This window comes from Mauremys mutica, chromosome 4, assembly GCF_020497125.1.
Source record: "Mauremys mutica isolate MM-2020 ecotype Southern chromosome 4, ASM2049712v1, whole genome shotgun sequence".
Taxonomy (NCBI): domain Eukaryota; kingdom Metazoa; phylum Chordata; order Testudines; family Geoemydidae; genus Mauremys; species Mauremys mutica.
The window spans coordinates 136,248,218-136,272,136 of record NC_059075.1 but is presented as its reverse complement, the minus strand read 5'-3'; the positions used below and the strand labels follow the sequence as shown (position 1 = coordinate 136,272,136).

At 44.0% G+C, this 23,919-nt stretch overlaps 3 protein-coding genes across 7 annotated transcripts in view; 1 reads left to right on the top strand and 2 right to left on the bottom strand.

Moving 5' to 3' along the window:
• The window catches only part of LOC123368439 (acidic mammalian chitinase-like), a 14,289-nt gene extending 2,302 nt beyond the window's left edge, over positions 1–11,987 (bottom strand). Inside the window, exons 1-10 of one of the 5 annotated variants that reach the window (XM_045013222.1) lie at positions 11,948–11,987; positions 11,488–11,517; positions 8,491–8,692; positions 7,378–7,434; positions 5,575–5,740; positions 5,179–5,303; positions 4,595–4,718; positions 4,264–4,446; positions 3,698–3,814; positions 2,059–2,945 (exon numbers count right to left, since the gene is read on the bottom strand). In XM_045013222.1, coding sequence (XP_044869157.1) covers positions 2,811–2,945; positions 3,698–3,814; positions 4,264–4,446; positions 4,595–4,718; positions 5,179–5,303; positions 5,575–5,740; positions 7,378–7,434; positions 8,491–8,692; positions 11,488–11,517; positions 11,948–11,972 — 1,164 coding nt within the window. In that variant the 5' untranslated portion in view covers positions 11,973–11,987 and the 3' untranslated portion in view covers positions 2,059–2,810. Of the gene's footprint in view, positions 1–2,058; positions 2,946–3,697; positions 3,815–4,263; positions 4,447–4,594; positions 4,719–5,178; positions 5,304–5,574; positions 5,741–7,377; positions 7,435–8,490; positions 8,693–9,937; positions 10,203–10,260; positions 10,305–10,554; positions 10,577–11,487; positions 11,518–11,947 lie in introns of those variants that run through there. The other 4 variants (XR_006578779.1, XM_045013225.1, XM_045013224.1 and 1 more) reach the window with 4 other exon arrangements.
• The window catches only part of PIFO (primary cilia formation), a 25,720-nt gene extending 10,014 nt beyond the window's left edge, over positions 1–15,706 (top strand). Inside the window, exon 6 of the mRNA XM_045013227.1 lies at positions 13,561–15,706. Coding sequence (XP_044869162.1) covers positions 13,561–13,575 — 15 coding nt within the window. The 3' untranslated portion in view covers positions 13,576–15,706. The remainder of the gene's footprint in view (positions 1–13,560) is intronic.
• LOC123368437 (acidic mammalian chitinase-like) lies at positions 15,642–23,919 on the bottom strand. The gene is made up of 11 exons (XM_045013220.1): positions 23,859–23,919; positions 23,600–23,629; positions 21,537–21,741; positions 20,605–20,661; positions 19,342–19,507; positions 18,865–18,989; positions 18,415–18,538; positions 18,132–18,314; positions 17,171–17,287; positions 16,704–16,839; positions 15,642–15,907 (listed from the first exon to the last, which is right to left on the bottom strand). The coding sequence occupies exons 1-11, from the start codon at positions 23,881–23,883 to the stop codon at positions 15,642–15,644; spliced, it is 1,434 nt and encodes a 477-aa protein (XP_044869155.1). The 5' UTR covers positions 23,884–23,919.

Sequence of the window (23,919 nt, the reverse complement as noted above, 5' to 3'; positions counted from 1 at the left end):
GCTCTCTTTCTACTCCCTTGTAATGATGATGCCACATCAATTTGATCATTAGTATATTTTGGATTGTATGAAATATTAGTTATGTTATTAATCTTCTCCCTTCCATTAATTCCATCACATGGGGTCCATTCTACAACCCCCCTCTTGCCAAAGTGCTCATTTCAATGACAGATCCTCTGTCACACCACATGCTAACATGTCTTCCCTATGACATTCCATCACTTCTTCATGGGTCGCCCTTTGGTCTTGATCTGTTGGATTCTCTGACCCACACAATTGTCAGGACAGCGCGTTCCATGACCAAGCCATCTGACCCTGCACTCCCTCATTCTCAAGCCTCATAGTTTCAGTTTATAGCAGATTTTTTTAGCCAGCTGTCAAGCTGATGCCACTATCCTCCTTTTTCAACTGGGCTTGGGACTAGGTATGGTGGAGTTATATTATTAATGATTATAGGTATTACTGGCTCGCAATTACCTCTTCATTCTCCCAGGCTACTGGACAGAGGGAACTTTATAAATCTACAGAGATAGGTGTGGGAGGGGGAATAGGGGGGAAATGTCATAAAATTGTTTCAAAATATTTTCTCCAATTTGTTTTTTCAAAATTCATAAATTCTAAATTTTGAAATTTTAGAAATTTCTTGACCAGCTTGTCAGAAGAAATAAGGGGAAAATTCCTGGGACATTTTGTCAAACATTGAATATTTTTTTTTGAAGTTTTGAATTTAATTTTTAAAATTGAAAAAGAAACTGGTCAGTTCTATAAATCAGAGTAATAAAATAAATAATAATAATCGACCAGTGACAGAAACATCACATAAGACATAACAGACAAATATAGTCAAAAAACAGCCTGACACTTTGCCCCCACGTAGCCAGAAAGATAGTATCAAACCATCATTTTCCTCCCACTCTAGTTCTCCTGCAAAAGTAAGTCTCGACTGGTGATTTTGTCCCTCCCCTTTTGCCTACCACTGGAGAGGGATATATAGCTGGCCGGTGAGCTGCAGAACTTGTATGGGATGTGTGGGCCCCAAAGCAACGGTACCCCCATCTTCCTCATGCTTTGCTTGTGCTGAATATGTGTACCTGAGCAAGTTATATAAGAAAGAGCTGAAGGTTTTCTATAGAGGGGTGATCAATACAGTATCACCATAATGCACAAGATGCCAAAAACTAATGCAAGTGACCTTCATGGGAATGGTAAACAGTTACCTTGAGATTACATGTGGCCCAATCTCTACAGCCACTGGACTCTCCCTTAGCTGCTCTATCAACCACTCCTCCTTGGCACAAACACCGTGCCAGCACTGTGCAAATGCTGTTATCTGAAAGGCCCAGGTTCCCTCTTGTGTATTTGAACTTGATTTAGAAAAAGATTGACGAATTCACTGGAGAAGAGCTACCCAGCCATTGGGAGACAAGGTAGTGTGCTAAAAAGCCACTCAGATTTTCTTCCAAGCTATCAACACTCCAGAGCCCCAAAGAAATATCTACAGAAGCAAGGCTGGAATTTGCATTGTATCAGTAATGTTCATGAACCTAATGTATTCTTCTCCATTCTCTCCATAAGCTATTATTCCTGACTGATAGGGCACAGAACCAGTCGTCCAGCAGCACTGTTCTCACCTATCACTCATCCCAGCATTAGCCTCTTATGAGTCTAATTTCCGCACACTAGGCTTAGTTGTGTCCTTCAGGTGAGGGAGAAACCAATTTTTTTTTTCAGAATAATTGTTTCTCATTCAAATCAGCTGGCTTTACAGCTGCATAAAGGTGACTCATCCTCTTTGGGCTTGGGAACTTGATCTCCCAACGCCTGCTGACCTGGGAAGTGAAAGTCAGACATGAGCAAGGGCCCGTCTAGTCCAATATCCTGTCCCCAACAATGGCCAGTACAGCAGGTGCTTCAGAGGAAGGTGCAAGACACCCTGCAATAGGCATTGATGAAATCGTAAAATAGCTCGTCTTTGTTGTGTTGAAGGAAAACTGAAGGGAATTCATATGGTGCCACAAACACAAAGCAAATCACTCTCATGAATAAGGCAATATTGTCTTGCTTTTGGTTGCATTTATTTATAACCAAGGGAACTCCAAGAGTGCTTACTATAGGAATGCTACAGCATTTTGAGACATATTAAACCGGGTTCCAAAGCAAAACGTGCACAGCATATTTTATGCAATCCCAAGATTCAGAATCAATACAGTACTGAAATGGGCTAGCCAGACTATGTGATCTAGTGAAAGCCTGGACCTTAACTCTTTCTGGAACATGGTCCCACCTCTGGATACCCCAAATTTCTGGGCCGCTGATAGGTTTGGTTTGACCCCTACAGAGATATGGGCTAAATCTAAATGTTGAATTTCACCAGAGTTTGGAGGTTTGGGGACAAAGAGGCTTGGAGCTAGGTCTCTCTTGGTATATTTCCACACATAATTAGAATGAGCTCTAGTGTTTCATGAGAGGGTTCATACATAGACTATGGCAGCATATGGAATGGGTCTGAAGGACCAGACTGAATGCAGTAACTTCTGCTCCACAGCCAGAATGTCAGCTTGGCCCTTGCATCCTGGTACACAGTGGCAGCTTTTTCAGCACAGGATTTATTTATAGGTGTCTGAATTAAAAAAAAACAGATTAGGAAAAACAGATTTTAGTCGTTTCTGCAACTAGGGCCTGATCCAACATCCATTGAAGTCAATAGAAAAACTCCCCTTGACTTCAGTGGACATTGGATCAGGTCCCTGGACAATAAATATGATGTTTCCCTCTCTGCTAGGCTCCTTCCTTATCCAATGATTTGGCTCTCAGTTTCCAAGGAGAGCCTTCAGCTTCCCTACAAGAGGGTTGGCTCCTTCACCGCAGAAAGAGCCAGTGAAGTCATCCATGCCAAGAGCCCAAACCATGGCTCCTCCATAGTGCTTCTCCTTCAGGAACTGGGTCTGCAGAAAAAGAACAGACAGCTATGTGCAACGTCCCCTGCTATTTAAAACTGGCATGTAGTAATGTGCTTTAGGGAACAACACTGACTTGGGAGGGGGGTGGCTCAGATGACCTCTAGGAGGTATTTTCCATCTCTAACTTTGTCTCCATTGATACCAGATAACCAGAAATTGTTTCAGAGGAAGCATAGTATCTGCTAAGCAGATGGCCCATGCAAATACATTGACAGTCATAAACAAAAAGGCCCCAATGTGTGCTCATATGTGCCCAGTGCAGCAAGAATGTACCGAGCAGACTTGAGTGGAATATATATAGGATCATACTTGTGTGGTGGAGCCACCTGGGATTGTTAAGAACAGGTGAATCTTACTCTAAGCTCCTTGTTATTTCCAGTTGTGCCTGTCTAACCAATCACAGTGCAGGCCTTGCCAGTGCAGAAATTCATTTCTCCATAGAGGTTTCTATAGTATTTTAGTGCAATTTCAATTATATAAACTTTAGGAAGAAACGTAATGTCACCACTTGAGCTCTCAGTCTTCTTCCTCGTGAACCCTACCACTCCATTCCTAACAAGGTCTGCTCAGAGGGCCGCATCCCCAGCTGGTGTAGACTGGCCTCATTCCACTGACTTCTAGGGGGCCACGCTGATTTACATCGTCTGACGATTTGGCCTCATCTACTAAGGGACACTTGTATGTTCCTGTTTCCAAGGCTCTCTAACGAGGGTCTCATGAAAATGACAAGAACCCACCTTGATCTCAAAGCTCCTCACATTGTCATATCCGACCCACTCTCTGTCTTTGAAGGCATATGGGACCTTCTGTGCTTCAATCCATCTGGTGGTGGCTCCTTTTAAGAACATGCAAACCTGTGTAAATGAAAGTCATTAACAGCCAGTGAGCCAGATTCACTACATATGAGGACACATTCTAGTTTAAACAGAAAGTCTGGGGGAAGAGATGACTTTCAAACAAACAATCTATAGTCCTGTCCATTACAACAAATGTCTGTCACATACAAGAAAAGTATAAAATAAAAAAGCAAGTTTGCTCTATAAATCTTGTAGGGAGGAAGGATGGTACAGTGGTTAGCGCACAGGCTTGGGACCCAGGTTCAACTCTCTGCTCCACCACAGACTCCCCGGCGTGACCTCAGGCAAATCTCTCTGTGTTTCAGTTTCCAATCTGTAAAACAGGGATAATATCCCTGCCCTGCCTCACAGGGTGGTCAAATACATTAAAGATAGGCGCTCAGACACTACGGTAATTGGGGCCATGGAAGAACCAGCGATAGATATAACTTGCTTGAAATGCTTACCTCAAAGTAAGCCAAGATGCCAGATTCACCAGTATAGGCCCCAGGAGATCCACCCCCGGAAGCTGGAGCACCAACCCCAGTATTTGTAGTAGAAAGCTTGAAAGTTCGTCCGTATGTTGGGAATCCCATAATGAGTTTCTCAGCTGGGGCACCATTGTCCTGCCAGTACTTCATAGCATATTCCTGCAGGGAGAAAACCCTTCACAGTGACATGACTTTTACCCCAGACAAATACCCAACCCTGGACCTGATCCATTGAAGTTGGTGGAAAGATTCCTATTGACTTTAATGGTCCTTGGATCTAGCCCTGTATTGTTATTTGTTTTCTTACACAGTTGTAGAAGGGAACTTTGTCATAGTCATCCGAGCCCTTGTGCAACGGGCTGTTGTGTCCTGTGACAGATGCCCAACTTCCATGGAAGTCGTAGGTCATCACATTGATAAAATCCAGACTCCTAAATACAAACAAAACAAATGCCACAGTAAGGAATCAATTTCCTAAAAGACTAAGACCTCTTCACTCCGAAGGGCTTAAGAACATGCAGACTAAAGTAGTACAGGACAAGCTAGGTTGTGATAAAGATAGCAAGTCCTTCAGGATCATCCTTAGATATTGGATTATACCATTTGATGTAGAGAGGGCCTAAACTGAAACCTTTCATCCAAGCTCCCAAACTTTGGTGGTTTGGATAAAATTGGATTAGGATCCGAATTAACCCTGGGGTTGATTTCATTGGCTTATTCTTTAATGTGGATAGGAAAGAAGAGCAAGACAGACAAACCTTCAGGATTATTACCGAATGACATCTACTGGGACTGTATTAGTAAATCTAAAATCAAGCCAACAGACCCTACAGAGCACAGCCTTTTTCTTATGTTCTTGCTAGCCATCTTGCAGAAATCATTTTGACTTACCTCCCCAGTGCAGCAACTTCATATCCAGCATCCATGGTGTCCTTACTGGAAGACACAGCTGCTGAAACCAACAGCCTTGCACGTCTTGTTCTTTGTCCTTCTTCAACAAAAGCTGCTAAGATTTCCTACAAGTATAAAACAAAGAGCAATGGTCAGTCTTGTTCACCTGAGATAAAGAACCATCTCATGGGAATTAGGCCTTTTTTAAAAATGTGCAAGCATCTGCAAATAATATGAATAACCCTAATGTTGTCTGCAATCACCCTTTATTTCATGTCAACACAAGCACTTTTCAGGCACAACTGATAAGTTACAGGGCTACACATCAGCAATTAGCTAAAACATTTCAATGACTTTGATGAGCTTTGGATCAGACTCTCGACAGTACTCCTGTACCTGAACCAAAATGGTGAAGCGTTGCTTGTCCTCTGGAGGGCTTCCCCTGGAACCAGGATATTCCCAGTCAAGATCTAACCCGTCAAACTTATACTTGCGGAGAAAATCAATCACTGAATTGATGAATGTTTTACGATTAGCAGGTGAGGAAACCATGGCAGTAAATCTGGAAGAAATAATTTTTGTCTGACGATTGCATTATTAGCCCCCCCACCACTTTTGGTCCTCCAGTCTTTCCAGACAGCCAGATCCTGAGTTGGTGTAAATCAAGGTAGCTCCACTGACTTCAATGGCGTTATGTTGTTTTCTGCCAGCGGCGGACCTGGCCCATAGTTTCCATCATACCATCTATTATCTCGACAGCCTTTTCTCTCTGCTGATGCCTAATGCTTTTTATTATTGTTTCTTTAATCAGATTTCTCTTCTCTAACCCGTTTTCCTTCATCTCTTCCCCCTCTATATCATTGAAACATTACCCTCCACTTTTCATCATCTCACAATCCCATGCTTTGTGTGTCCCTAAATCTTTGACTGCCAGAAGCTGGTACTAGACACCAAGAGATGGATCACTCAGTAATTGCCCTGTTCTGTTCATTCCCTCTGAAGCATTTGGCACTGGTCACAGGTGGAAGACAGGATACTGGGCTAGATGGACCATTGGTCTGACCCAGTACGGCCATTCTTACAATTTCCACCATACACACACAAATTGATGAAAAAATGTTTCCAGCAATAATAATCAAAATTTACAGCTAGACCAAGTAAGAAAAATGCTGCCTGAGAACTTTAGAGTGAAAATCCAGTGATTTAGACTTCTGAATTAGGTTTGTTGCAAATGTACTAGCCAATGAATAGTCCAAACAGGCATGACTTGTTGATATAAGGACATGTGATGTTGACACTTTGTGTTTTAAGAGTTAATAAAGCTTTAACATTTTGAATTTCAGCATCTACTGTCATTAAATAATTGTCTGAACCCCCCCCCCCATAATTTCATGCAACTCTGAAATTTTAAATAGATAAAAATCTTTAAAAGTCTTAAAAATAAATATTGATGTTATCCATCAAAATTATTTTTAAAAATATATCAAATTCTGCCAAGTCCAAATATAGCCCATTATCTAGACTCCAGAATAATAATAATAATTATTTGTGTTGCAGTAGCACCTAGAGGCTCAAGACTGGTCCTCCATTGTACTGGGCACTGTATAAACACATAGTAAAAGTCAGTCATTGTCCCAAAGAATTTACAATCCAAATAGACAAGACAGACCAAGGGTATTAAGGGAAACTGAGGCACAGAGAGGGCAGTGACTTGCCCAAGATCACATAGCAGGTCAGTGGCAGAGCTAGGAATAGAACCCAAATCTCCTGAGTCCCAGCCCACTGTTCTGTCCAGCCAATCACCCTTCCTCTTCATGCAGTAAGAAATTACATGCTCTTATGGATAAAGCACTGGATTAGGACTCAGAAAAGCTGGGTTCTATTCCTGAAACTACCATTGCTCTGTTGTGTGACCTTGAGCAAATCACTTCATGGTTCTGTGTTTCAGTTTCCCCATCTGTACAGTGGGAATAATGATACTGACCTCCTTTGTAAAACATTTTGAAATTTTCTGATGAGCTAAGCATTATTATTATTGTTATTACTACTGTTCCCCTTGTCCTCTATCCCACATTGTGCGTTATACTTTCTCATTTTGATTGCCACTGTCTTCGTTAACAATCAACGCAACTGTTAAAGGGATATAGGACCCTCTTCCTTGCCACCACCATCTTAAAAAATGAAGGGAAAAGTTCTTACTTTTGGGTACCAAAGCTTCCACCTCCAACAGCCAGGAGTGTGACAAGTTTCTTATTTCTAGAAAGCAAGAAAAAGTATTGGGGGGAAAAAGATTAAGTGAACAAAATATATAAAGATGATGATAATGTATTTTTTAAATCTATTGGCAGTTTGTAAACAATCTTCTCTATTCACACCTCCTTAGTGGAGTTACTCCAGGTTTACACCCCTCTGACTGAGGTCAGAACCTTGCCCATTATCCTTTGCTCATGACACTGAAGTCTACTGGCATGAAATTGATTTGGATTCACAGATTCAACAATGACACGTCTAGAGATGGGTTTGAACAACGGCCTGAAACTCAAAAAGCCCCTCCAAAATTTCTGAAGGGTTGAAGTCTGGATCTGACTATCATAATAAGGGCCTTTCTGGAACTCCTGATTTGAACACCTCTTTGGTGAGGGTTGCAATGCAAAGCCAGTTCTAAATTTTGCAGAGCAAACCTCTCTCTGTTTACTATGTAACTTCACGTATGATGAGGCAACCAGAATAATCTAAACCTGCCTTAAGCAGAATTTTAAACAACAATTACCAAGTGAATTGTAAAGAAAACAACCCATTTACTTCTTGTTTTGCTACTTGTTGATGAACAAAGACCAAAACTCTTGGGAAAGATTTACATTTTGATTGGTTTTGTTTGTTTTTTCTTGGTTGTTGGGGCCCTTGTCTATCCTAGGAAACTCTGTGGACAGCAGGGTTATAACATGAAAGATATCAGGGAAGACTAATTTTTCAATTGGCAAGGAAAGTGATTTGTACTCAGACTGTATAAAACTCTGGATTTGGTTTGATTTTACTAACAGCTGCTTTAATTAAATTCTCTTTTTTAAAAAAAAAAAAAAAAGAAGATTTCCCAATCCACATTTCTGAGTCACCCAAAAGTCCTTCAACTAAAAACTAAGGGAAAATATGATTTTTGACATCCTGGTTATATCTAAGAATAAAAAACAAGCAGGAAAAAAAACTTGAAACACAAGAAAACAAAAAGGGGCACAAAACCCCACGTTATTCATATATAGGTCAACTTTAAATGAACTAGTTTTTAAAATCCTCTACACATTAGACGTTACTTACTTCTCCTTTAGGGCATTGAACTGCCTGTAGAGGGTTTCATCATTCCATTCCACAGTAGTGATCTTATGGTTATTCATCCCAGCAAAAGCATAGATCAAGTGGGTACACAAGAATGGGTCCACATTTTCTGGAGTGTACTTGGCTGGTCCAGTCCTGTACTGAGACCAGTTAGTAAAGTAGCACACAAGTTTGTAGGCAGAGCCTGGTTTAAAAAAAAAAAAAAAAAAGAGAGAGAGGAAAAAAAGAGCACACAGTGGCACCAGTGGCGTTAGTAATACCGTATTGTTCCGAGTATAGGCCGCTCCTGATTATAAGCCGCACCCTTAAAGTTTGGTGCTATTTTAAAAAAAATTAAATTTTTAACTTTTTTTAACTTAAAGAAAATCTCAGCCGCAGCCGGGACTCAGAGGGCTCTGGGCTGCCCGCCGCGGCGGGGAGCCCAGAGCGCTTTCAATCCCAGCCGCGGCCGGGACTCAGAGGGCTCTGGGCTGCCCGCTGCGGCGGGGAGCCCAGAGCTCTTTAAATCCCAGCCGCGGCGGGGAATCAGAGGGCTCCGGGCTGCCCGCCGCGGCGGGCAGCCCGGAGCGCTCTGATTCCCCGCCGCGGCTGGGATTTAAAGTATTTTTATTGGGTTTTTTTTGGCAAGATCCCGCTTATAGGCCGCACCCCTAGTTTAAAGACTTAAATTAGGGGAAAAAAGTGCGGCCTATACTCGGGACAATACTACATCATAGGTGGGATAAATCTAGTGATCTCATGGGCTTACAGCCACCTCAAAAACATGGCACGGCTACACAATCAACTGGTTAGAATTCGTGAGCTATGATCTCATCTGTATATGCTGTATTAACGACTGATGTCTCAAGGCTGTTACCTTGAAATCCCTACATCGGGGGTGGGGGTAGATTTTAAAAATATTTAAGTGCCTAGTAAGATTTTCAAAAGCTCCAAAGCGCCCAACTCCTGGGAAGTCTGACACCTCTCTGCATCTTTAGGCACTGGCTTAAATACCTTTAAAAATCTGGCCCAACATTCCTTGGCTACTAAGCACCAAACTATAAATGGAGTCAGTACTCCAGATTCCCATCAGTGCTTGTGCATGGTTCTCTTGCTTCCCAGCTCATAGCAGACAATGTAAGTTGAAAGGACACACATGTTTCATTCTCATAGACGCTATGACATCGGTTACTTTATCTATTACAGGTGTATGTGGCTGGCAATATAGACAAATGACACCACTTTCATATTAGATCAGGGGCTGGAACAATTTTTATAGTAGGTGTGCTGATGATGGAAACCATGGAAGCCATGTATTTGGCAGTGGTGAGCTGCAGCCGGTTCGCGCGAACCGGTTGTTAAATTTAGAAACCCTTTTAGAACCGGTTGTAAAGAGCTTTTAAATTTAACAAAATCTCTGCTCCCTGCCCTGCTCCCGGCCCCAGCTCACCTGGCTCCAGCTCTGCCTTTGCCGCCTCCTCTGAAGGCTCCAGCGCTAAGAGCTGATTGGCGGGAAGCCTGGGAGGGCTGAGAAGGAAGCAGCAGCTTCCTGCAGGTGAGCGGAGCGGGGCACAAGGAGGGCTCTAGGCGCGGCGCATCCCTGGCCCCGACCCCGACTCCGGGCGGCGCAGCTCCGGCCCGGCCCCAACGACCGAAACAGCTACTACTCCGAATTCGCTACTTTGGCTGCACTGAGCATGCGCACCCAAACTGAGCATGCCCAGTAACCTTCGCTGTCGCCACTGCCCTCTCTCTGCCCTCACTTCTACTTACGATTTGCTGCCTCCTCTTTGGGGGCGTTTAAAAGGCTCAAGGGGGCAAATCGCAGCGGGGGGGGGGGCTGCCAGGGTCTGAGCGGGGGACAGAAATTTACTGGCCAGAGGGGGTCAAGCTGCTGTAGGTAGCGGCAGGAGAGAGGCTGAAGGTGAAAAATCGGGGGTGGGGGGGTGGTAGCCGGGGTTAAGCCGGGGGGGGGGGGGGGGAGATACGCTGCCAGACCCTGTGCAGGGACAAAACCCCCATTTAGGGAGGGGATGGGGGGGACAGTGGCCCCTCGGGATGAGCCACCTGCTGCGCTCGCAGATCTGGGGGTGTCAGGGTGGGGCACAGGCTGTTTTCAGTTCTGCTGCGTGTCAGCCCCGGAGCAGGGGGCGGGTTCCTGGGGCTGGGTCTTAAAGGCACAGGCAGCCCAATTCCTAGACTGTCAAAGCTCAGACACCGCAGCTCCTCTCTATCCTATACAAGTGCTGCGGGGCTGTTACTGCTCCAGCCAGGAGACTGAATGCGAGGAAATATTGTACAGACACCCCCCCCCCTCACACTCTGCCTCTCACATTTTGACTATGTAAAAGTGTCTTCTATCATTTTCTATGTCTATATGAAATCACTGCCGCTCCTTTCTCTTATACAACGTGCTGATTTGGTAACTCCCTCCCAGAGCCCACATGTCTGTACCCCCTCCTGTACCCGAATCCCCTGCCCCAGGTCAGAGCCTGCACCCGATTTGGGTTATTATTACTACTTCAAGCCGGGGATGTGGCAGCATTCCCAGCACCAGCACCCCTGTATTAGATCATATATAATTCAATAAAGGGCCTCATGTGAGTCCAACATGTAAAACATACACCAGTTGCCCTAAGTTATACATACGTTCGTTCCATGTGGGAACACCAGGTTATTTTAAAGCTTCCCCACCCCTTGTCAAGACCATGCAACACTTTCTCATCTTTTGCCAGTCCTAAAGTCCATATTCAGTGCCTGATTTTACTCTTGCAGTGGTGTAAATCAGGGGTAGCTCCTTTGAAGGCAATGGAGTTGCACCATTGGGAGAAGAGAATCATGTCATCAGTCTTTACTTAGGCAAAATTCTCATGAACTTCAGTGAGTTTTGCCAGTATTAGGAATGGGTGAAAACTGAACAGGGACTTGGGGATTTGACCCATTATTTCTATTTATATTATCGGCCCCCAGACACCCAAACAGAGAACAAGTCATTCTTACCCAGTTGCAACTGCACAAAAATGGCCAAGCCTGCAAACCAAATGAAAATGCATTAGAAAAAAAAGTCAGTCTGGTACTTTGTACTGTTGGCACCCATTCACTTAGGGTGAAATTCATTCCTGCGCAGAGGGGCCAGCACCATTTAAACCCCCCATTTGTGCCCTCAAAGTGCTGCATAGGCATTCTGCACGTGGGTGAATCTTACCAATTAAGCATAAGGTGGCCAAAATCCATTAGAGCAAAGTCTGTGCTGAAACATCCCTATGTAGGATGCTGCTGTCTCATAGATTTTGAAGGCTAGAAGGGGCCATTAGAAAATCTAGTCTGACTTCCCGCATAACACAATGTTAGAAAGGCTACAGATTTGTTTGAGTCTCAGCCGCACCTTTCAATTTCTAGGAAAGGATTCCCCAAACTGTAATGGTTCAAATGTCATTGGGAAGGGATCAGATTTACTCACCAACCCATAGCAGCATCTTCCCCATCTCAGCTTCAGATTTTGGCTTCAGGAATTATCTATAAATGGAAATAAAGACATATAGAAAACATGGAAGCAACAATGGAAGTTGCTGGGTAGACAGAGTTTCATGCAACTCTTCTCAATACTGTATAAGTCTAGGTGACCCCGCAGCTGAGATTCCAGTGATCCCCAGTACAAGTGCTCCCAATGTTGTCCCCATTGGAACTGAACTGGACATAACAACGGAGTAAAGTTTTAGAACATGGTCCTAGTGCGGACAGGACTGAAACAGGAAAGAACAAATATTAGTGCTCTGCTAACAATAGTTTAAAAACACATGGGAATAACTGCAGCATCTATGCACACATAAAATTAAGTGCATAATGTGCAGTTATCAGAAACATACATGGACTTTCTCAATGCACTTGGCAAAAAATCTTTTTAAAACCAAACCTATAAAATAAATCATGCATTTTAAGTTAACTTTCCAGAGTCTCCTGTATCCCCAACTTAGACCCGTTGCCACAACTTACAATTCAACTCACAAAACAAAGCTAAAATTAAATGAACCCCTCCTTGATATGCCCTGCACACAACCACTGACCTGGCAAATCCCTGCAGCGTAACCCAGGGCAGCGCTCTGCTTCTTTCTGCCACCTGCCTCTGCCTATTATATATACAGGAAGATTATCCACTCCCATACCAATATACATACTGAGCTCGCATTGTTAACTCCCCACTTCCTGAATTTTTCCCTCATAAACCCCAGGCTCAGACCAATGTGTTCAGGAAATAACCATAACAGAATTGCGCCATAAGAAGGCAGCTGGTAAAACTTGTTCTAAAACGGTCACCAGCTTGTTCTAAGTCACCAGCTTAGGTAAGAGCAGCAGTTCCGATCAATATTACCCCATTTACCAGGCCAGCCAGCAGCCCACTCACTCCTCCACAGCTTTACATTGCGTAAGGCAGCTAGAAGGAGCACAGAGCGCTCGCCAGGCATCATAGAGCATGGTGAAATGTACCAGGGCGCCATTAGTAATTAATGCATGGGTAACGTGCAAACTATTATTAAATATTACCATAACAGATAAAGGCTTAACCCATTGTGCTGGGCACATAGTAAGAGACAGTCGCTGCCCTGGAAACTGCTGTATAAACAGACAAGACAGAGAAAGAGGCAGTATGGAACCGTGTGTCTTGCTACTTGCTGGTTAAGTGCCCCAGTTACTAATTATCTGCCTCCTTTCATTTACAGAAGTAGAGTGGCATGAAGTTTGTCCTGATATTCATCTTCCCTTTCTTCATTTCATCCCACTGCTCCTAGCATAACCCACTGGGTATCGCACTAAATCATTCCACTCCCTCCCTCAAAGTTTACACCTTTCAAATGTTTGTAGGCTGGTACGTTCCTCCTTTTAAACACTGTAGAGCCAAACTGCAGTAGAACAGTGTTTAGCTCGCTTAATCTTTTCTCATAGACCAATACCTCCAGCTCCCTGATCTTGTCTGAGATCCCTCTAATGTTGCCACTGTGTTCCATGTCATGTTCTAAATGCACACCTTTGTCCAGTGTGATTGTATCTCATCCCTCTCAACTATTTCTTCCTCAGCTTCACCAAGAATAAAATTCATGGATGAGTAGAAGCATATGGCAAGACGTTAGAGACAAAGGCGGCTCCTGGTCAAGTTCTGACCCAATGGACCTAACTGAACCTCATCTATACTCATGCAACCTGAATGACATCTTGAACCAGATCCTGAGCTGGTGTAAACTGACATAGCTCCCCTGAAGTCAATGGAGCTGGGCCCATTTACACCCACATGGGATCTGGCCCAAATCTCTGTTGAACGGGTTTTTTTTCCCTTTGCCACTCTCAGAAGAGAATATGGGGTAAAACAAACAATGCTTCCTCTGAGCTATCTCCTCTGCAGCCTACACTGTGACTGTCTAGAGAAGCGAAAGATACCAAACGCCTACTCCTTGCTGCAATCATGGAACCGCAAGTGGAAATAGCCACCCAGACAATGAACCCACCATTCCTGAAACTCATGTGAAGTGACTGTCTGGTTCCTGTGTTCAGTTCCAGCCTCCAAGGGAAGACAGGTAATGGGGAGGTCTTCAAAGAAAATATGGAGATCACTTCTAAATCAGGGGGCCAGATCCTAAGCTGGTGTAAAAGGTAAATGGTTCTGTTGATTTGAAGCAGCGTTTCACCCATTTATACCATCTGAGGATTTGGACCGATAGGATTACATCTGATTTTTTCAGCCCCAGTTCCACCCTCAGTTACACGCATGACACACCAGCCCCATCAACCTGTGATTTCCCTCTGTTTCATTAGAAACCTTGAACAGGAAGAGCAATGGGCTAAATGAGACGTTACTCCTTAGGAGGCTGGTATTTTACAGCCAGCCAGCTGGCAGAAGCTAATGCAATCAACCTGCAGTGGCAGGGTAATCTCCTGGCGATTACGTTCCATGAACTGCTCTGAAAAGCAGAGGTAGCAGGTGCTAAGATGTCTTACTGTTAGGCCCCTTTCTGTGAATTAAAAATACCCTAAACTAGAGTCTACAACATCAGGACACAGCATAAGAACGGAATAGAGTAGAGCTTATCACCTTTCTGAGAAGGCCTGTCAAGAACCCCTCTAGACAGGGGGCCTGAGCCTCTGCTCCTTTACACCAATTTTACCACTGCGCCACTCCTGTTATCTTTATTATTACTATTTTGCCTAGTGAAGTTGCTCGTGCATTTACACCAGTGTCAGTGAGAGGAGAGTTCGGGCCAAGCTGTGCTTTTTATGTCTGTTAGGTAGCTAGTGTCATTATGAAAGGTACATGTACGCTTCAAGGTACCCACTTGAATTCAATTAGATTAGCTACGATGATTTGTCTTCCCAATGTATTATGACAAAGCCGCAGGAACCTTCATTATCTTGAAGTCTTCTGATGCTTAAAGAGGCACCCTGAGATAATTTAACATACATTAGGAGCTATAGATTGTAGTAGGCTGTGCCAGCGGGTGCAAGGCTGTGGTGTAGGAAATGAATAGCTGTGGTTGTTGTACATTTCTCCAAGCAGGGTAGACCACTGCACGATGTCTTGTGTAACCTTCACGAGCAGGGGAGGGAAGTAAATCCCAAAATAAGGACTTGGTCGGCCTAGGGGATAGGGCACTGTACTGGGTATCAGGAGATCTAGGTTGTGTTTTCAGCTAGGACACTCATTTGCTACATGTCACCTTGGGCAAATCACTTCCCCTCTCTATTCACCAGTCTCCATCTGTAAGATGGGTATAAGGGTATTTACTTTCCTTTGAGATTTTTCTTCCCTCAATGAGATAACTAATTATTATTATTATTAGAAATTATATGAGCTGAGATGGAGGAGGACACAAATCTGAACCACAGAAAGAAGTCTTAGGAAATGTCTGAATAAGCCAGGCTCAGCCTGTGTTGAATATCTGGCCTATGCAATTTTGTGATGCATTGGCAGAGAAGACACTATATAAAAGAGATTATTTATTACTGTTACAAGCAGGGTCACTGATCACACAGCAGACAGACAACACACACATTAATGCCTTATCCCCGCCACTTGGTTTTTTTAATAGGGCAAGAGGGATTCTGCCAGAGATGATTCAAATTACAGTTTGTTACTCATCCGTGTTTGTTCTGAGCCAGGGGTGGGGTTAATATTTTGGATAGTTACAGCACTTGCAGCTCTCATCAAAGAGAAGGCCAGCTGCACAGGTGAAGCGGTAAGTCCTGCCTCCAGCACATACATAGAATTTTGTATTATCTTTGGGGTCGGCATAGGTACCATCTTGTCTGTCAGCACAAAATGTATCATCTTCTCCAGTTGGGGGAATAACTGGAGAGGTAGTTGTATTGTCATCTGGAGGAGGTGTGGGTCCTGGTGGAAGGATGTCTAAAGGGCAGTTGGGCACAATCGGATCTAAAATTAATAATTAACAATTCATTAAAGTACATGGATTCAGACAGATTTCATCTACACGTGTACTCCTGTATGCCTGTCTATATTTCTGGACTCTACACTTCATGATTTGTAATGACTGTTACATTGTTTATCACCTGGGACTCCTGGACTAAGAGCACGATCCTGTATAACTTGAGCTCAAGGACTGACCCCACCCTTACAGGTAAAAGCTGTAGCAGATTCACATCCTCTGCAGAATGGGCATGGTTCACACACACAGACAAGCACGTTTCAGAGACATGGTCTAGACTTCTAATCCTGCCTCTGGATTAACGTGGCCTTGATGAAGTCACACAACAATTCAGTGCCTCAATTTCCCCATCTGCAAAACGGGGCAAGTAATATTTATCTGCCTTATATATGTTGTGAGGATTAACTCTCTTACAAAGCTCTTCCAAAATGTAAAGTGCTATATAATGGCTCCGTGTTAAGACACCACACATGGCAAAATGCTGAATTTTGCCTCATCAGTAGTTTTCTAAAGCTCATATTTACCACATGACCGGCCCTTGCATTTTCATAGGTGTGCAAATGGAAACAGGAGATCCAGTTTCCAATTGACACTCACCTCTGTGCAGAGGGCTAGCACAAAAGTAAAACATAAGCACTGCCTGGATTTTTGGTTAACACCTATACTGAGAACTAGTCCTTGTTCGGCCCTCTGCAGAAGGGGGAATTTCACCCTAGCAGGTGAAAAAGATGTACTGACCCTCCTAATTATATAGGCCTGAAATACTCATTAGCACCGTCTTACCGTTTGTTTCAAGGAGTCTCTTCAGCTCATTTATTAGAGGATACTTTCCTTCATTGCAGAAAGAGCCCAGGAAATCATCCAGGTCAATAGCCCACACCATGGCACCTCCAAAATTTTTCTCCTTCAAGTATTTGACCTATCAAAAAAAAGTTGTACAACTATCGATAAAATTTCCACAGCTGCTTAAGAATTCCTTTAACAATTTCAACACACACACAGTGAAACCAGTAACTGGCTAGACAGCCATGGATCACAGAACTGCTAGGCAGTAGTGTATCCCAGCTCAAAAATAAATGCTTTGGGAAACATTCCCATCACATTCAAGGTGCCTTAGTGCAATATGAACGAAGCTGAAAATATCTCCCTTTATCAAGGGACTCTGAAACGCATGGAATTTAAGCCAAGTGCTTTCCAATAGCAGGGATAGGGTGTAAGTAAAGCTCACTTTAAAATGTTAAAGGTCTTACTTTGTATTTATAGCTGCACACGTCATCATATCCAACCCATTCGTTCCCCTTAACGGCATAGGGGACTTTCTGGTCCTCAATCCATCGTACCTGAGCAGTCTTAAGGAATGTGCAGATCTGCCAAAACAGCATGGGGTTAACACACACTGGACCTCATTCAGGAGCCAAAAGGTGAAGTCAACAGGCTAGATCTTGTCCCCCCTTTTAGTCTGCAATCCAGCAGCCTAAGTGGTCAGCTAGGAGTTACTCTGGGGGTGCAGAGTTGGTGTACCCTGCCTTACCACCTCCTTGCAGCCCCTAGGCCACGCAGCAGAGAGGAGAGGAGGTGGCCACATCACAGCTATCCGCCAATCCCCCAGAATAGCCCCTTAGGCTCTGCAGCAGCGAAGAGTAGAGCCTTACTTTAATTTGCATCAGGGACTGAGCTGGCCTGGGGAATAGGGGAGAAGAAATGGACATAAGGGTGGGGTGGTACAGCCACGTTTGCCCCACCCCCCCATTCGGGACCTGAGCTCTTCCAGACCTGAAGATCTAGTCTACCAGTGCCCCTGCAGTACAACACTGGTGTAAGTGGGAAGAGATCCATCCACTGTACAGGAAGAGAGAGGAGCTTAGACAAGAGATAGAAACTCAGCAACCAGCCTAAGTAAAAACAAAATATGTCACCTAAAAAACATAAAAGTACATACCATAAAACACTAATTATGGGCCAGATTCTCAGCGGCTACAAACTGGCATAGCTCCATTGAACTCAATGGGTCTGATTCTCATTTACACTAAGGTCCCTCTCCCTCTCTAGCAGTGTAAAGGGGGCCTTAAAGTGAGCATGCGGCCCCTTTGCACTGCCAGAGTGATGTAAAGCCATCTTAGTTTCACATGAGAATCAGGACTAATAGAACTAGCTCAGTTTACACGAGCTCAGGATCTGGGCCACAAAATTTAATTTTCTCAAGCTTCTCACCTCATAATAAGCCCAGAAACCAGCTTCCCGGGTGTAAGGCCCAGAAGACCCAGCCCCAGATGCTGGAGCACCAACAGATGTGGCACTGGTGCTAAGCCTAAAGGTACGCCCATAGGTGGGGAATCCCATCAGGAGCTTCTCAGCTGGGACGCCGTTATCATTCCAGTATTCCATGGCATATTTCTGCAGAGATCCAAATGGAAAACCTTTTTACCACCAGTGCCCGTTACTCTCAGCGCCCCCTTGGGGAAATAAAATGGGAGTTTGCGGTCTGTTCCCTTACACAGTTGAAGTACTTGTAGTCACCATAGTCAGCAGAGCCTTCACAGAGCGGGCTGTTGTGCCCTGTGAAGGAATCCCAGCCTCCATGGAAGTCGTAGGTCATCACACTGATGAAATCGAGGAGCCTGGTTTAAATTAAATGAAACAAACCAAAAAAAGAAACAACATAGTTAGGAATATGATTTCCTGATGGACAAATAAGTCAGCAGACAATACATCATCCCACGTTGACCTAAAGGTTGCACAAGACTTTGGGCCTGAATCTCCATTGCCTGGAACCTTATGCTGTCATTTTCGCCTGCCCAAAGGGAGTGTAAATGCTACCATTGGGATTTAGTAGCATTTTGCACCCACCTATTTTGCACGGGGACTAATGATGATGCAAGGGGCAAGGCAACAGAGAACCAGGCCAATAGCACATTAAGCACAATGTGGGAACCAATCTACTCACTTCCCTATCTCAGCAATTTCATATCCAGCGTCAATAGTTCCTTTGCCAGCAGATACCGCTGCGGTAACCAACAGCCTTGGGAGTCCTGTGCTTGCGGCCTCAGCTTTAAAGGCTTCCAGCATTTCCTGAAAATGGAAGTGAGAGTATTGGTAGTGATTCTTGTAAAAATGTCATTGATGTCCAGCTGGGAATATCTATCTAGAAACATCCCAGCAGCCTGATCTTTTCTATAAACTCCTAAAGATCTTCGCAATGTTCCTTCCATGTCCAATTGTCCTCAAAGCCCTTGCAAGATGGAAGAATATCTTAAACAAGGTCTGATACCATATTTCCACAATAGTTGGACTCAAGAAACTAAAAGTGAACTAAAATCATGCAGTGCCAGTGTAAACACTGCTGATACACAGCTTGGTGGTTCAGATCTGACTCACTCCAGCTGACATACAGAATAACTGAGATAGCACACTGGTTACTTACCTGAATCAAGATGGTGAAGCGATGTTTGTCCTCGGGGGGGCTGCCTCTAGAACCTGGGTATTCAAAATCCAGGTCGATCCCATCGAAGCCAAACTTACGGAGGTACGCAATCACCGAGTCAATGAACGTTTTACGATTAGCTGGTGAGGCAACCATTTCAGTGAATCTGGAAGAAGATAATTCTTAGACAACTTGCCCCCCCTCCTTTTTTTGTAATACATGCAACAGCAGACTTGTTCAGTTCCTCCTTTATAAATGTAATTGCCTTCATGCAGAACAGTCTAATTAAAACCCACTTCCATTAATCACCTCTCTTGTTGTCATTAGCAATGTGTACCCAATAATCAACTATTAATAAGTTCTGTTATTACCAAAGTCGAGAGTATGAAGACCTGTGTATTTATCTCAATCTGCCCTCATCTTTATCCTCCTCCTTCACCACCATGAAATTATCCTCACCAAAATCCTGTTCTCTACCATTATCGTGTGATCATTGGTACCACCATCACATTCTCTGCTTGATCTATTTAGTCAGAGCACCCTTATTTTCACTATCAGCTTGATCCACCGTCCAATGAAGTCAATGGAAAGACTCCCATTGGATCAGGACCTATCTTCATTATCTCATTATCATTACATTACCATTTTCTGTTTAATACTCCCGTTATCTACTTGGGATTTCCAACCACTGCAATATCCACCCTAACATTTCATAACCATCCCCTGCTTACCCATTCTGCCATTCGTATCCAGGGGCGGCTCCAGGCACCAGCGCTCCAAGTGGCAAATTCAGTGGCAATTCAGCGGCGGGTACACCAAAGGACCAGCGGACCTCCCACAGGCATGCCACCGAATCCGCGGGACTGGGGACCTCCCGCAGGCAAGCCGCCGAAGGCAGCCTGCCTGCCGTGCTTGGGGCGGCAAAAAAGCCAGAGCCACCCCTGTTCGTATCATGAATGTCTAATCACCATTAACTATCTATATTTTCATAATTAATCACCGTTCTTCTCCTTATTTCTTCAACCCATCCCCATTTTCACCAGCACCCATGACATCATCAATACCCAGTTCTTCAGCTACCTAGTCACTACTGCCGTTTACATCTGGTCATTCACATGATCATCATGGGCCTAATCCTATCCCCAGTGAAGTCAATAGCAAAGCTCCCGTTGACTCCAAAGGAGCAGCAAGAGGCTGCGTGTTCTCAAGGTCTCAGCATCATCTTCACCATCTTTGTCATTAAGTCAAGGGAAAAGTTCTCACTTCTGAGTGCCAAAGTTCCATCCTCCGATAGCCAGGCTGGTTACAAGTTTGTCGTTACTGTGACACGAGAAAAGAAAAAGGAAGGTCAGCAAGCAGCAGTCACTTGGTTGTGTTTGAGACTTGGCTCAGTTGTGAACTTTTTGTTATTATTATTATTTTTCATTCGAGAAAGCCTATTCAGTTCTTTTTGGTTATCATCATTCAGTATTGGTAACAGTGTTGCCTAAAGGCCTCAAGCCAGATTAGAACCCCATGGTGCTAAGTGCTGTACAAACACATAGCAATGGACAGACCCTGCCCTGAAAAGCCTACAGTCTAAACAGACAAGACACACAAAGGATGGGACAAAAAGAAATACTATCATCCCCATTTTACAGGTGGGAAAAGTGAGGCACAGAGAGACCAAGTCTGGCAGAGCTGGGATTTGAACCTAGATCTCCTAAGTTTCAGTGGAATGCCTAGCCCCAGCTTTCCTCCTCTTTGGTTTAAACTGTGTTTTTGTAAAAAACATTACACTTGAACTGGACTCCTGTGTCAAACCACATTCCAGCCATGAGTAACCTAAAGAATCCAAAATATACTAATCTGAAAACAGGGTTGAATACAAAATACAATCGACCCTTAGGACTTGATCGTGGAACCTTGACTCACGCTGGTGCACACTTACATAGTTCCACCAAAATCAGCAGGACTACTTGTGTGAGTCAAGTTCCATGAAGGGTTGTGGAATAGAGCCCTTAATTAAAGCATTGCTGCTAGATATCTCTTAAAGAATTTCTTTATTACAGAACAGGAATAGTTTATTGTTTCGCTGCCATCTTTCTTTGTTGCTGATAGAAAAATCTCAATTTCACCTGGCAACAAGAAATATTTTTTAAAAGCAAAATTTGCTTTTTGTTTGTTTTAAATCTTGTACATTGGAAAGTGCTGACCTTTTCTTTAGTGCCTGAAATTCTGGGAAGAGTCGGTCTTCATCATTCCATTCATATGGGGCAATCTTATTTTGATTCATAGTTGCAAAGGCATAGATCAAGTGGGTGCATAGATTTGGGTCCACATTGTTTGGGAAGTACTTGGCAGGTTCTGGCCTGTACTGAGACCAATTAGTGAAGTAACACACAAGTTTGTAGGCAGAACCTGGCAGGAGAAAAGCAAATCACAGATATTAAGAAGGAAACATCTGGTTGTTTCCTGATAGTGATGTCAGGTATTATTGAGAGTGGAATCAGACATGCGGTTTCAAGTGGAGTGCCCTAAGGGTCAGTCCTGGGGCCAGTTTTGTTCAATATCTTCATTAATGATCTGGAGGATGGCGTGGACTGCACTCTCAGCAAGTTCGCAGATGATACTAAACTGGGAGGAGTGGTAGATATGCTGGAGGGTAGGGATAAGATACAGAGGGACCTAGACAAATCAGAGGATGAGGTTCGATAAGGACAAGGGCAGAGTCCTGCACTTAGGACGGAAGAATCCCATGCAATGCTACAGACTAGGGACCGAATGGCTAGGCAACCGTTCTGCAGACTAGGGACCAAATGGCTAGGAAGCAGTTCTGCAGAAAAGGACCTAGGGGTTACAGTGGACGAGAAGCTGGATATGAGTCAACAGTGTGCCCTTGTTGCCAAGAAGGCTAACGGAATTTTAGGCTGTATAAGTTGGGGTATTGCCAGCAGATCAAGGGACGTGATCATTCCCCTCTATTTGACATTGGTGAGGCCTCATTTGGAGTACTGTGGGGCCCCACAGTACAAGAAGGATGTGAAAAAATTGGAAAGAGCCCAGCGGAGGGCAACAAAAATGATTAGGGGGCTGGAGCACATGACTTATGAGGAGAGGCTGAGGGAACTGGGATTGTTTAGTCTGCAGAAGAGAAGAATGAGGGGGGATTTGATTGCTGCTTTCAACTACCTGAAAGGGGGTTCCAAAGAGGATGGAGCTAGACTGTTCTCAGTGGTACCTGATGACAGAACAAGGAGTAATGGTCTCAAGTTGCAGTGGGGGAGGTTTAGGTTGGATATTAGGAAAAACTTTTTCACTCAGAGAGTGATGAAGCACTAGGGAGGTGGTGGAATCTCCTTCCTTAGAGGTTTTTAAGGTCAGGCTTGAAAAAGCCCTGGCTGGGATGATTTAGTTGGGAATTGGTCCTTTGAGCAGAGGGTTGGACTAGATTACCTCCTGAGGTCCCTTCCAACCCTGATATTCTATGATTCTCCTTTCACCAATGCTGGTGCAGGGGTAAATCCACTGATGTCAATGAAGCAACACTGGGGTAACAAGAGGAAATTCTAGCCTTTTCTTGCACATCTTCTGATTGTACAAATAGATGCACCGGTCCTGCGTGTGAATGGGGATTTCATTTAACAGTCACTTTCTACTCACAAATTCTATGTATGTAATGCTACCCTGGTATGTATATTTTCCGCATCTGCATTTACATCTAGGAATCAGCCGCATGTCCCATTCAAACAACTTCCCACCACATGTTCCGAATGACAAATATATCAGTAAACTGTGCTTTCTAGATATCACCAAGGTTGGGGCATTCCCTTTCAACCAACCACAACTCAGAGATAAACATTTGGCCCAGAGCAGAACAATTCTGTTATGTTAACAGGATAATCTTGCTTAGTTAGAAACCAAGGCCCAGGGTGGTGAGTAGACTCAGCTATCAGTCAGCATTAGAGAAAAGAGTACTGGTTCTATTGCTCCTTGCTCCAATTTAATACCAAGCTGCATGAAAGACACGTGCCCATTCTTCAAGTCAGAAATTGTTTGTTACGAGGAGCAAAAAGGGATGGAACCAATAAAGGGAGACATTAAAGAATAATCAGGAGGGATCAGTGGGCCAGATCCTCTGCTGCTATGAATCAGAACTACACTGAAATCAAGCTACACCGATTGACCCCAGCTGAAAGTCTGGCTAACTGTTCTTTCTAACCGTATTGCAGTTTCCTCAGCACCCTGTGCACAAAAAGAAAGGATAAGATGCTCTTACCCAGCTGCAACTGCAGCAGAATGGCCAAACCTGCAAAAAGGAAGGAGAATGCATTAAAAATAAACTTGACTAGAGCCTTTCAATGCTTAAATCAGTCCCAGAGCATGTAAAACTATTCCGTGTGCACTGTTACCCGGACACCTGCTAGGGCAAGTTCGAGAACACACTGTCTCTGGGCAAATGGCTGCTGCCTCTGAGACCAGCCATCCAGGGAAGTTATATCCTGCCGTAGTCAGTAAAGGCAGAGAGAGTTACTCACCGATCCACAGCAACGCCTTTCCCATCCTTCCTTCCAAGCCAATGTCCCACCGAGGGAACTC

Excerpts from the sequence above, each read along its gene's own strand:
- LOC123368437 (XM_045013220.1), bottom strand. The coding sequence starts at position 23,883 with ATGGGAAAGGCGTTGCTGTGGATCG. Across the intron at positions 21,742-23,599 it reads TCTGCTGCAGTTGCAGCTGG|GTTCTGCCTACAAACTTGTG; the intron begins GTAAGAGCATCT and ends TTCTCCTGCCAG. Across the intron at positions 18,315-18,414 it reads ACTACAAGTACTTCAACTGT|AAATATGCCATGGAATACTG; the intron begins GTAAGGGAACAG and ends GGATCTCTGCAG.